Source organism: Chiloscyllium plagiosum, chromosome 31 (genome assembly GCF_004010195.1).
Source record: "Chiloscyllium plagiosum isolate BGI_BamShark_2017 chromosome 31, ASM401019v2, whole genome shotgun sequence".
Classification (NCBI taxonomy): Eukaryota; Metazoa; Chordata; class Chondrichthyes; order Orectolobiformes; family Hemiscylliidae; genus Chiloscyllium; species Chiloscyllium plagiosum.
Window position 1 is genome coordinate 13865174 of NC_057740.1, and position 13514 is coordinate 13878687.

Here is a 13514-nt window from a genome sequence, read left to right on the forward strand (position 1 = left end):
GTTTTGAGTCTAGATGTCTTTTCATTAGAGCTGATTTGGTGTGGTGGGGGCAATATTTATGCAATAGTGTACGGTAGAGTGCTAGGGAAGAAAGATTAAGTGATCAGAATGTGAAAATGTCAGAACAGTGGTGTGTCCAACTGGCAAACTGGAAAGAAAAGACAGCCCCACTGGCGTGGGGGGAGAGGAGAAAGGACATGGTGACAGAAAATGCAACAAGTAAAGCTAAAAGCAAGGGAAGAAATGGGAGGGGGCCCACAATCTGGAGGTGTTGAACTCTAATATTAAAGTCCAGCAGGTTATAAAGTGCTTAGTCTGAAGATGAGAAGTTGTTCCTCCACTTTGTGCTGTGGTTCACTGGAGCATTAGGGCATGCGAGGACAAACAAGTAGGCATATGAGCAGGATGCTGTGTTAAAGGATTTTATGGTCTACTTTTATATTTCTTGCTAACTTGCATTCATGTTCCCTTTTCCCTCTCTTTGTTAGATTCTTTGCTTGATTCTAATTTGTGCCATTTAAACATCCCTTACCACATTTTCTGGCAAAGTTGTAATACACTTCTTTTGATCTAATGCAGTCTTTAATTTGTTTTGTTGGCCTTGGTAGATTCACTTTACAAGTTCGATTTTTGTGTCTTGGAGTATATTTGTTGTAGACCGTGCAACGTCACAAACAAAAATCATAAATTTAATGCCAATTACATGGGTATGAGGCAAAGATGGATACTGGTTGACTGAGTACATAAGTTAAAAATGTATGGGTGTAAATAAACATTTTTTAAAAATGATTCAAAGTATTCCACAAAACGACTTTCAATTGAAAAGCAAGCAGTCAGAAAGATCCATCATTGACTTACTCAGGCAGATGAGGATAATATTAAGTTAAAAGGAAAGGCTAATAAAGTTGCAAAGATTTGGATTAATTCTGAGGAGTAGGAGAATTACAAGCTAAAGGGCCACTAAAAAGCTGACTGGAGTGAGAACGTGTATCGGGTATGAGCAGGTCAAGAAAGAGTTAGGTTTTGAGTTTTGTGAAACAATACGTTCAGCTGAGCATGACTCAGATCCAATAAGAACTTGCAGTTAACTGGGTGCTGGAGACAAGGTGGAAAAGCATTCATTATGTAGAGCCATTTAACAATATTGGAAGCATTCAGTATGTAAGGTCAGTTAACAAGGTGAAAAGTACATTCATTGTGTAACAGCAGATGGCTTAATCTTTACTGTTGATGCTTGCTGATTGTAATGGTCACCCAACCAATATGTATGTTGCCTTATCTGGATGCTCCTCCCTGTAAAATGACTAATTAATTCATTAAGAAACTGCTATTCCAAAGAAGACCGTGAACTCATACCTTTGTGCACACGGGCGATCGCTCTCTCTCCCTCCAGGGCCCGGAATAAAGATGAAGGAGGTAAAACTATACGTTTTGCTTCGATTGAGGGAGAGGGAAACAGATCGAGAATAGGAGGAAAGAAAATATGAGAGCAAACTAGCTGGGAATAAGCAAAAGCTCTTGGAATAGGCTTTCTAAATATATAAAAAGGAATGAATTAAAATCCCAACAAATTCCTACCACCAGAGGGCGAAAAACTTAGAATTGTAAAAGACAACTACAGAAATTGTGGTTGTACTTACTATGGTTTTCCAAAATTTCCTAGGTTTTCAAACTGCCATAGCAGATTGGAAGTTCGCAAATATAATGCCACTGTTCAAGGAAGGAGAGATATAGATGGCGAGGTGGATCATCTATGGTTCAATTAGCCTGACACTGAAGTGATTTGTCTCATCACACTGATTTCCTAAACCAGCACTACTTTATGAAAATCTTGCTTTACAAATTTATTGGAGTTTTGTTTGAGGTTACAATTAGTATAGCAGTTAAAGGAGAACCAGTAGATGTAGCTGGATTTCCAAAGGGCATTTGATCAGGAGCCACACAAAAATGCTAATGGACGAGATAACAGTGATTGGAATTGGGTTAATAAGACAATAAGATATAGAAACAGAATTAGGCCATTCATCCCATTGAACCTGCTCCACCATTCGGTCATGACTAATGTATTTCTCAACCCTATTCATTTGTCTTCTCCCCACAATCTTTGATCCCTTACTAATCTTGGAATCCCTGTGGGAAGAGGCCATTCAGCTTAGTCTGTACTAACTATCCGAAGAGCATCCCATCTATCTATCTTTGTTATTTGCAAACTTAATGAAAATGCCTTCTGTTCTTTAATGTATCATTAATGTATAATGTGGACTAGCACTAACATCTGCAAAACTCTGTTAATCACAGGCTTCCATTCTGAAAAAGATCCTTTTAATTCTCATTCTCTGTCTTCTACCAGTCAGCCAACCCTCCAACCATGCGACTACCTGTCCCTTAACACCATGAGCTCTTATTTATCAGCCTCCTGTGTGGCACCTTGTCAAAGGCCTCCAAATAGATCCTGTCCAGTAGCTCTTCTTTGTCTGACTTGTTACCTCCTCGAAGAATTCTAACAGATTTGTCAGACATGACCTGCCCTTGATGAAGCTGTACTGACTCAGTGCTATTTTGTCTTGCACTTATAAGTACTCCCTGATCACATCCCTAACCTTGGACTCTAAAATCTTACCAGCTACTGAGGTTAAGCTAACCGACCTAGAATTTCTGCCTCTCTCCCTCCTTACATTAGTCATTTTCCAGTTCTCTGGGCCCCTGTCTGACTCCAGTGATTCCTGAAAGGCACCACCAATGCCTCTACAATCTCCTAAGCTATCTTCTGCAGAACTTTGGGATGTCTCCATCTGCTCTGGGTGATTATCCACCTTCAGACCTTTCAGCTTTCTCAAAATCACCACCTTAGTGATGGCCCCAGCATGCACACCACAACTACACCTGACATTCTGGTATTCTACCATTGTTTTGCACCATGAAGCCTGATGCAAAGCACCATTTCCCATTTATTGCATCTCCAACCTAATTTCCCAGCGGTCCAGTATCTGCTCTTGCCTCTTATTACCCGTTTATATATCAAAAAAACCCTGCATTCTTGTTTTATATTGCTAGCTAACTTACCCTCATATCTCATCATCATCTCCTTATTGTTTCTTCACTTTCCTATGTTTTTTAAAGGCTTCCAAATCCTCTGACTTCCCACTAACTGTCATCACTTCGTACACTTTTTTCTGGTGCTTTTATCCCATCCCTGATTTGTCAGCTATGATTGCCTCATCCTCCCCTTAGTATGTTTCTTATTTCTTGGGATGAATTTCTGCTGTGCAATCTGATTTGCCCCTGCTATTACTGGTGCACAGTTTTCGCTGCTAGGCTCCCCTTTCAATCAACTCTGGCCAGCTTCTGCCTTGTGTCTTTCTAATTACCTTCACTCAATTGTGTTACAGTTGCATCTGATTAAGCTTCACTGTCTCAAACTGCAGGGTGAATTCTATCATATTATGGACACTGCCTTTTCAGGGCTTTCTTCTTAAGATTCTTCATCATGTCCACCTCATTACAGATCACCAAATGAAGAATTGCCTATTAACTAATGGGCTCTACCACAACCACCTCCTAAAAAAAAATCTCAGACATTCCACAACTTGCTTTTCTTGGCATCCATTACCAACTTGATTTTCCCAGTGCATCTGCATGTTGAAGTTGCCAATGATGATTACGTATGTTAGTATGGAAAAGATTGGCTAATGGACAGAAGGCAAAGAGGCATAAAAGGAGGATTTTCACATTAGCCTGTGGATGGAGGAGTGCAGCCAGGATTAATGGTGGTAAGAATCAGGCAGCTGTTTACAATCTATATTAATAACTTCAACAAAGAGACTGAAAGTTATCTAAATTTGTGAAGTGAAAGGCTCATGTGGCAGTGAGAGTGCCAGACAACCTGGCTTCAAATCCAACCTGCTTTAAGGTGTGGTAACATCTCTGAACAGGTTTATTAGAAACATATACTGAAAATGTGTTGCTGGAAAAGCGCAGCAGGTCAGGCAGCATCCAGGACGTTTCGGGCATAAGCCCTTCTTCAGGAACCCTTCCTATTAGAAACATATATGCAGGCATGGAAAATAGGGAACTTGTGGTGCAGTGATAGTGTCCCTACATGTGTGCCAGGAGGCCTAAGTTCAAATTCTATCTATTGCAGTGGTGTATAATAAAATCTCTGACCAGACTGATTACAAATGCAAATAAAAATCTAAGTTGTGAGAACAGGACAGCTTGTAAAGTGTTATAGACAGGATACATCAACGGACAACAAAATACCAGATGGTGTATAATGTGCCAAAGTGCTCATGAGTTTGGTTAAAATTTGAAAAAAACAAATTTTTTCTTTAAAAGGCATGTAACTTGTGAAAGTTGATGTTCAGAGTAAATCTTTGTGCTTGCACATGGAACATAACAATATCTTTCAGGTATTCCAGTGCAGCAAACAGAAAGGCGAACACATTTTGGCCTTTATTGTAAGGAGTTTGAAATATAAGACTAAAGAAATCTTGTTACATTTTTTGCAGGGCCTTAGTGAGAATACTGTGCGCAGGTTTTAAGGAAATATATTTAAGGAATTATAATTGAATTAGAGACAGCAGAGTGCAGGTTAATTAGATTGGTTTCTGGAATTGGGATTGTTCAATGAAGAGCGGCTGCATATATTCTCTTGAGTTTGGAAGATTGAGAGGTGATCTCATTGAAACATACAAGATTCTAAAGGGATTTGACAGACTAGGGAATGGATGTAAGTTTGCTCGCTGAGCTTGAAGGTTCATTTCCAGACATTTCATTACCTTACTAGGTAATCTCTTCAGTGGTGAAACTTTATTGCTGGAACAGCACAGCAGGTCAGGCAGCATCTAGGGAACAGAAGATTCGACGTTTCGGGCACATGCCCTTCTTCAGGAATGACTCTTCAGTGGGCCTTATGCGAAGCAATGCTGAAAACCCCTGCTTTCTATTTATATGTTTGGGTTTCTTTGGGTTGGTGATGTTATTTCCTGTGGTGAAGTCACTTCCTGTTACTTTTCTCAGGGGGTGGTAGATGAGGTCTAACTCGATGTGTTTGTTGATAGAGTTCCGGTTGGAATGCCATGCTTGTAGGAATTCTTGTGCGTGTCTTTGTTTGGCTTGTCTAGTTGTGTTGTCCCAGTCGAAGTGTTGTCCTTCCTCATCCGTATGTGAGGATACTATGAGAGACGTTCATGTCTTTTTGTGGCTAGTTGGTGTTCATGTATCCTGGTGGCTAGTTTTATGCCTATTTGTCCAATGTAGTGTTTGTTACAGTCCTTGCACGGTATTTTGTAAATGACGTTAGTTTTACTTGTTGCCTGTATAGGGTCTTTCAAGTTCACTAGATGCTGTTTTAGTGTGTTGGTGAGTTTGTGGGTTACCATGATGCCAAGGGGTTTGAGGAGCGTGGCAGTCATTTCCGAGATATTATTGATGTAGGGAAGAGTGGCGAGGGTTTCTGGATGTGTTTTGTCTGCTTGTTTGGGTTTGTACCTGAGCAATCGGCGGACTGTGTTCACTGGGTACCCATTCTTTTTGAATACATGGTATAGGGATTTTCCTCTGCTCTGCGTAGTTCCACTGTGCTGCAGTGTGTGTTGGCTCGTTGAAATAATGTTCTGATTTAGCTTCATTTGTGGGTGTTGGGATGCCATTCCTAGAAGTCACAGTCGAGCGAACAGCCAATGGGGAGCTTCAAACCAGCGTCTACAGGAAAACAACACATATTGACCAAATAATTAACTACAGAAGCAATCATCCCAACACCCACAAATGAAGCTAAATCAGAACATTATTTCAACGAGCCAACACACACTGCAGTACAGAGGAACTACGCAGAGCAGAGAAAAATCACCTATACCGTGTATTCAAAAAGAATGGGTACCCAATGAACACAGTCCGCTGATTTCTCAGCAACAAACCCAAACAAGTAGACAAAAGACATCCAGAAACCCTCGCCATCTCCCCTACATCCAAGACATCTCGGAAATGACTGCCACGTTCCTCAAACCCCTTGGCATCATGGTAGCCCACAAACCCACCAACACAGTAAAACAGCAGTTAGTGAACTTGAAAGGCCCTATACAGACAATGCGCAAAACTAACATAATTTACAAAATACCGTGCAAGGACTGTAACAAACACTACGTTGGGCAAACAGGCATAAAACTACCACCAGGATACATGAACACCAACTAGCCACAAAAAGACATGACCTTCTCTCACTAGTATCCTCACACACAGATGAGGAAGGACACCACTCTGACCGGGACAACACATCCAGCCTAGGACGAGCCAAACAAAGACACGCACGAGAATTCCTAGAAGCATGGCATTCCAACCGGAACACACTCAACAAACACATCAAGTTTGACCCTATCTACCATCCCCTGAGAAAAGGAACAGGAAGTGGCTTCACCACAGGAAATATCATCACCAACCCAAAGAAACACACACATAGAAATAGAAAGCAGGAAGTTTCAGTATTGCTTCGCATGAGGCCCACTGAAGAGATTACCTAGTAAGGTAACGAAACGTCTGGAAATGAACCGCCAAGCTTAGCGAGCAAACTTACATCCAAAATCTCAACCTGAACTTCAAATCTTCTCAAAACTCGCTAAGATTTAGGGAATCTTAAAACACAGGGTCAATCTCAGGATAAAAAGGTGATCATTTAAGAATAGTGGGAAATTTCTTCACTCGTACTTTGGAATTCTCTATCCTCATGGCACTTAGATTTGTCAAACTTGAAATAATTAATGCTAGGATAGACAAACTCTCCAAGAATCCAGGGACACTGGGATTGAGCAAGAAAGTGGACTTGAAGCACAAGGCCAGCTATGGTCATATTGAATGGAGGAGCAGGCTTGATGACCATTGATCAGCACATGATCTTATTTCCTGTGTTTTCTACATCAGTGTTTTCTGAAGATGGAGAAGGTGAGATAGGAAGGAAGAGGTTCTATATGTGCACATTTGGAAAGCAGGCAAATTCTTTAATATATCATTTCTTTGTTAAAACTATTTTCATTGACTGTTACAACAGATTTTAGGTTTTGACATTCAGCCTTGTTTCGGGAGAGAATGCAATCAAACATTTGTTTGTTAATGTCCTTGATGCAGTTGCATCTTGAAATATCAGGCAGTTAGAAGCTGATCTAAAATCACAAGCTGTGACCCAGTGGTAGGACTTTTTGAGTCAGAACATTCTGTATTCAACTTCCACTTGACTTGAGGACACAATGAAGTTTGACTGTAGTACAGTACTAAGGTGCATCTTTCTTATGAAGACCTCAACACTCTTTTGCAGATGAGAAGGGGAAGTCCACTTGGTATCCTGGGCAGTAGTTTATCCCTGAACCTACAAGTCAAAATTTCAATATCAGATCATTGTCTGATATCTGATCATTGTTGGAACTTGGTAGGTGCAGATTTGCTGTTACATTTTATGCACCACAACCTTTTCAATTGCTTGAAGGTAATGAAAGTTATAAAGGAGCATTCTTTGATAGGCCATTAAAAAAGTAGAACTGTCAAATACTCTCAGTAAGTTTTAGCTATCTTACCAATTTCCATAGTACTAGTGTTTTCAATAATTTCCATACAATTCTTGGTGGGAGTTAATTTAATGGCAATGTCACATTAATGAATAGCTGAGGTTATATTATGAACTTGAAAAGTTATAATCTTGAATGTAGTGCCTGAGAGGTTAATTAATACAAGTTCAACAGTAATATTTATAAGGGAATTGGATAGATATTGGAAATAGATTCTGGAGCAATGGGGGGAAAACAACAGTCGTGAATTCAATTGGTTGATCTCTTTCAAAGAACCAACACAGACAAAATAAATTGAATGACCACCTCCTGATTATGTGAAAAAATGGATGAAGTGGGCAAAAGTGATACCTGGCTGACAATTTTCTTATTTACAACATATTAACATAGGCTTGTTTTTAACATATCATTTGTTACTGTGTGAACTAAAACCTTTTGCTATTCAAATTGCATTTAATCTGTTACTGCAGTATAAAAATTGCCATTGATGTAAAATGTTGACATGAGTCATTGTCAACAAAGAGAGAAGAGTTAATGTTTATTGGAGCTTTTCCACTACAAATGCTGAATGATCTGTATGTCCAGTTTTTTTTTTCTATTTTTAAAATCAGAGAATGATGTGCTGGTGAAGGTGCTCAGTATGAGTTTAGACTCCAAAAGAGAGGTTCTAATGTCTTAGGAATTTTTCCTCTTGCAAGTATTTATGTCGTTCTCCTTGGAAGGTTACTACTGAAAGAGCTTCCATCATTTTTTTTTAGCCAATGAATTTCAAATCATCATATCTCTTGTTCATTATCAAAAAAAACTCCTCTCATAAATTCTTCCGCCACTTGTTTTCAATCTGTGTACTCTAGTTACTGACCCTTCTGCTACTGAAAAAGTTTGGTTCCTATTTAGTCATAGAGATGTACAGCATGGAAACAGACTCTTCGGTCCAGCCCGTCCATGCCGGCCAGATATCCCAACCCAATCTAGTCCCACCTGCCAGCACCCGGCCCATATCCCTCCAAACCCTCCCTATTCATATATCCATCTAAATGCCTCTTAAATGTTGCAATTGTACCAGCCTCCACCACTTCCTCTGGCAGCTCATTCCATACACGTACCACTCTCTGTGTGAAAAAGTTGCCCCGTGGGTCTCACTATATCTTTCCCCTCTCACCCTAAACCTATACCCTCTAGTTCTGGATTCCCCAACCCCAGGGAAAATACTTTGCCTATTTACTCTATTCATGCCCTTCATGATTTTGTTAACCTCTATAAGGTCACCCCTCAGCCTCTGACGCTCCAGGGAAAACAGCCCCAGCCTGTTCAGCCTCTCCCTATATATAGCACAAACCTTCCAACCCTGGCAACATCCTTGTAAATCTTTTCTGAACCCTTTCAAGTTTCACAACATATTTCCAATAGGAAGGAGACCAGAATTGTATGCAATATTCCAACAGTGGCCTAACCAGTGTCCTGTACAGCCGCAACATGACCTCCCAACTCTTGTACTCAATACTCTGACCAATAAAGGAAAGCATACCAAACGCCTTCTTCACTATCCTATCTACCTGCGACTCCACTTTCAAGGAGCTATGAACCTGCATTCCAAGGTGTCTCTGTTCAGCAACACTCCCTAGGACCTTACCATTAAGTGTATAAGTCTTGCAAAGACCCATCAAGACTTTTCATGATTGTACCTATGGTTACTGTTCCATTTATCTAGAGGAGAAATTTGCATTCATGTGGCACTTTCTCTGAAGTCATTTTCAAATCTAAATATTTAATTCCTAAATGTAGTCACTGTTCCATCTCAGCAACAGGATAGCCAATTTGTATGCAGCAAGCTTTTGTATCATTAAATCAGAGAACTTGCCAGATAACCTTTTTTTTTTAATGTTGGCTACAGGAAGAATTTTGGTCGGGAAACTAGGATAGTTTCTTATTTTTCTTTGTGAAATGGAACCTTGTATATCCATGTGAATAAGTTGGTTAAATCTTTTAAATGCCTTATTTAAAATATGCGGCCATGAATGTCGCAGCCTTTCATTGGTGCTTCATTTAAGCATTAAACTAAATTGTATGTTATTAAAACAGACGATTAGGATTTGGACCTGCAACCATCTTACTCAGATGAGAATTGTGCCACTGACCCAAGCATTGGAGGAGAATATAACCTGATTAGCAGAATGGTCAAATATATTAGACATATAATTCAATGCAAGCAAATGTTAAGTTATGTATTTTAAGGGAGGAGAAATGAAAATAAACCATAAGTTAAGATTATCCAAGATTTTTGTCTCCATGGATTTGATAACAGGTACCAAACAAATTTGCAGGCAAGATATAATATTACATCAATTTCTACATGTCTCAGGTTGTTGAGTATTTGCCTGCTTGTTTCCAAACGTTCAGAACCACAAAGTTGAACAGGTCAAATTAGTCAGTAAGACCTGAGGCCCAGGAAAACTCCACTGTGCAAAGTTACCAGAACTTGAGGGCCTCTGGTCCCAGTTAAGATAAAATTGTGAAGTACATTTTAAAGAAAGTTCTTCCTTGTTAATTTTATGGTTATTAATAAGAAAATTCTACAATAGCCAAATACTTTGCTTCTACATTAATTGATTTATGCTGCTTTGTTCTTTCAGTGCACAGCCTGCCACTGGCATTGCATATTCACATCCATCCACACCAGCCAGTTACACCGTACAGCAAGCTCCACCAACAGCCCATGCAGTCACTGCAGCATATGCTCCTGTACCTGCCACGCAAGCAGTGAGACCAGTGACCTCAGCAGCTTATGGAAGCTATCCAGCCGTGCATTCTGTGACAGATTATAACTATGGACAAAGGCCACCAGAAACTACACCACAACCAACACCAGCAACAACACAAAACTATCAGGTAACCTATATAGCATTTCCTGGTCCAGAATAACATCCATTTTACTAATGGGACCTCATGAGAAAATACTGTGTGTAGGAGGTGGGTAGGTAAATTACATTATTTTTAATGCTCTAATGGGAAATGCACATCTGTCTCACCTGTGTCACAACAAGTCTGGTTCTACTTTGGCCATTTCAAAAATTAGATGAAACTGGGTGTCTTGCATACATTAAGGTGGATTCTACAAATGAATAATCCTTTTTGACATCCACTAAAATAGCTGCAAAAATCTATAATGCATTAATAAATGCTATTGATGAATTTGTGAAGCTTCTAAGTTAAATAATGGAACTTGATTGCAAATAGCAAGTAAAAGTTGTTTATTTGGTTTCTGGCATAGAGGGTCAATAATTGTTGGTATTGGTGGTTACTTTGCTTTGGAGAAGGTTGTTATTCAGAATGTCGTATCCTTTATGAAGAATACACCAGAGAGAGCTTTTTCCACTTAAAGTCGTCATAAAATTCGATCGAGGTTGGTGAGTTTGAAATCAGAATTGAATTTGTTACAGGGTACTGGAAATCTGGACCCATCTCATACATTTTGTAGATATTGAATCAATTGGAAATTTCAAAACCAAAGTCAATAAGTATTAGTTATGTAAAGATGTGACAAGGAATTGAGATATAGATTGCCAATGTTCAAGGGAATGAATGGCCTACTCAGGTTCTGCGAAAACTATTAGGGACAGATGTTTCTAGTCATTCTCAACATAATAACTTTGCAAGATTTATTTGTGGATTATTTTCTTTGTGTAGTTGCATTTTTTGAAGCGTGGCATGCATGAAACTGTATTTTATGTTGTCCCTCTGTTTTATCAGAAGTGGCAAGTATACATTGCTCTTGCAATATTTGTTTGTGAAGGGAGTTCTGTACTTGGTGTCAAAGTGCCTTTAGGTTGGTATATTTTGACACCTGAGGTAATCAGCAATTTGACAATATATCTTGCTTGGAAATTACCTCTGAACGGAGATGGTAATTGTTGAATTCATAAAGTTTCTAATTCCACATCGGGTAACTTCAGAAATCAAACTTGTAGGATAGCCACAGTGAGCAAACAGAATGTACACCTAGTGTGTTCTTTCCTTCTTCCCAAAAGAATGTGTTTGTAATTAGTTACTGTATTTCAGATGATTAAAATAGCCCTGTCTTAACCCTACAGTATAAGTGGTAATGCAGAACATTGCTCTAACTGTAGCTGGTACAGGTTTTTCTTCAACTTAATTGAGGCAGTTGTAAATTTCAAAATTCCAACAGAAGTACATTTTTGAGCTGGAGCAATGCACCTTATTGACAAACATGACATTTCTTTTCGATTGATTAGTGAAACTGTTAACAGATTGGGAGTCCTTCCCAGCAGTTTTACCTATGGAATGGGAACCTTTCAAAGACTGGTTTTAATTCTGGAAACAATATTTAATTTCCCTAAATAGTTTAAGACTGGCAATTGGGTGATGTAACAACTGTAATGGGCGTGGGTTGCAGAAATAATATGCTATCCATTTTAATTGATTTTGTGAATGGCAGTTCTACTTGCTGTGCACTGAAGTAATTTCTTCCCCACCCCCAAAAAAAGTAATGCTAGAATGTTGAGTCCTTAGATTATGTGCTTCCCTTTTGTTTTGGAAGGCAGTCTGCTCAGTTTCAATTTCTCAATAACCAGGTAAGTAATACATTGTATTAGATTTTCTTTTACAGGTTTCACTATGTCTGTGTTTTTGTTTTATGCTAAATGTGCTTGGGAACTAGTAAGGGGAAAAACATGGGCTATTGGCTGTGCAGAAATACTGGAATTAATGCACAAATATTGAAAATATAATAATGCTGAATAAGTCTAATTTCTTTGTGTGCTCTTTAATTTAGGACTTTGGGGGTGATTCAGGAATTTCAGGAACTGTTTACCCAATATGAATGGCTATGGAGTTGATCCAAAGTTGCTCAAAATTGTGGTGTGGCATCAGATTAAACTTGCCAACTTAGCTTGCTGTGTGTAGTTTTTTAATTAGTTATTCTAATCATACGCATCACATTTTTGAATATTGCCTTTAAATTAGTTTTTTAAAATGTAGATGTAGCACCTTCTCTTTTTATATGTATTCCATAGTGAATTTGCAGTTTATATGTTCAGACTCTAAATGGAGTTATCTTGAAACCATACACTAGATATGAAATTCTGTGAATGTTTATTTCAGAAATTCCTGAGTAAAAATCTGTAGATAGGTGTCTTGAAGTTCAGGAATTATTGCAAATTTGAATAGATCAAACTTGTATATCTCAAATTTGTATATTTTATAGTTGGGTCGGTTGTGAAGTGGGGCCACTTCAGGAACAAATTTAATACAGGAGGACAAGTGCCTTTTAAAGTGAAGGTTAATTTGATTTTTCGCCACTACCTGTGCTGTTGCAAAGTCTGATCATGAATACCGGAATAATTTCCCTGTTGAACTCTCTCCAGATCAGATTTGGAAATACTGATTGATGTAATTTTTTTGGAATTTTTGGGAAAGGCTGTGAGAAAGCTACTTGAATGTGATGTTTTAAAAAGGCATCAGCTCTCATTCTAATCTGTTCTGCAGTGATCTGCATCAAATTCAATGTCAACCGATAATTCTACATAGTGGTACTTGTTGACTGTAATTTCTTCTTAAAGGTTTCTATCTTTCTTTCCTCCCTATTTCCTTTCCTTTCCTTGATAAAAATGGTGATCTGTGCCTGAGTATGGATTCACAGATGGCAACAGTCTTCGGTTACCTCACGCAAATTCTGTTACCTCACGCAATACCTGCGCCTTGGTGTTGGGCTTTTTAAGTCAGTAAAGGACAAGCAACGATCAGACCTTGTGCAGCAACATATGAGTCGACCCATTAGAAACTCGGGATGAATGTTTGTTTGTGTATGAGGTGTTTACGTGGTCATTTTAGTAATATTGAAATGAAGAGAGGGCTAGTATTGTTATCTGGTTTGCATGAACTAAAGTTATGGAATTTTAGTTGTATTAATTTTTTTAAAAATAACTTACCTATCCTCTTAGA

At 38.8% G+C, this 13514-nt stretch overlaps 1 protein-coding gene across 5 annotated transcripts in view; it reads left to right on the top strand.

Moving 5' to 3' along the window:
- Positions 1–13514, top strand: part of LOC122565231 (zinc finger RNA-binding protein-like) — an 81834-nt gene that overhangs the window by 17912 nt on the left and 50408 nt on the right. For all 5 annotated transcript variants that reach the window (XM_043720995.1, XM_043720993.1, XM_043720992.1 and 2 more), the window contains exon 3: positions 10187–10442. In XM_043720995.1, the coding sequence (XP_043576930.1) occupies positions 10187–10442 (256 nt within the window). The remainder of the gene's footprint in view (positions 1–10186; positions 10443–13514) is intronic.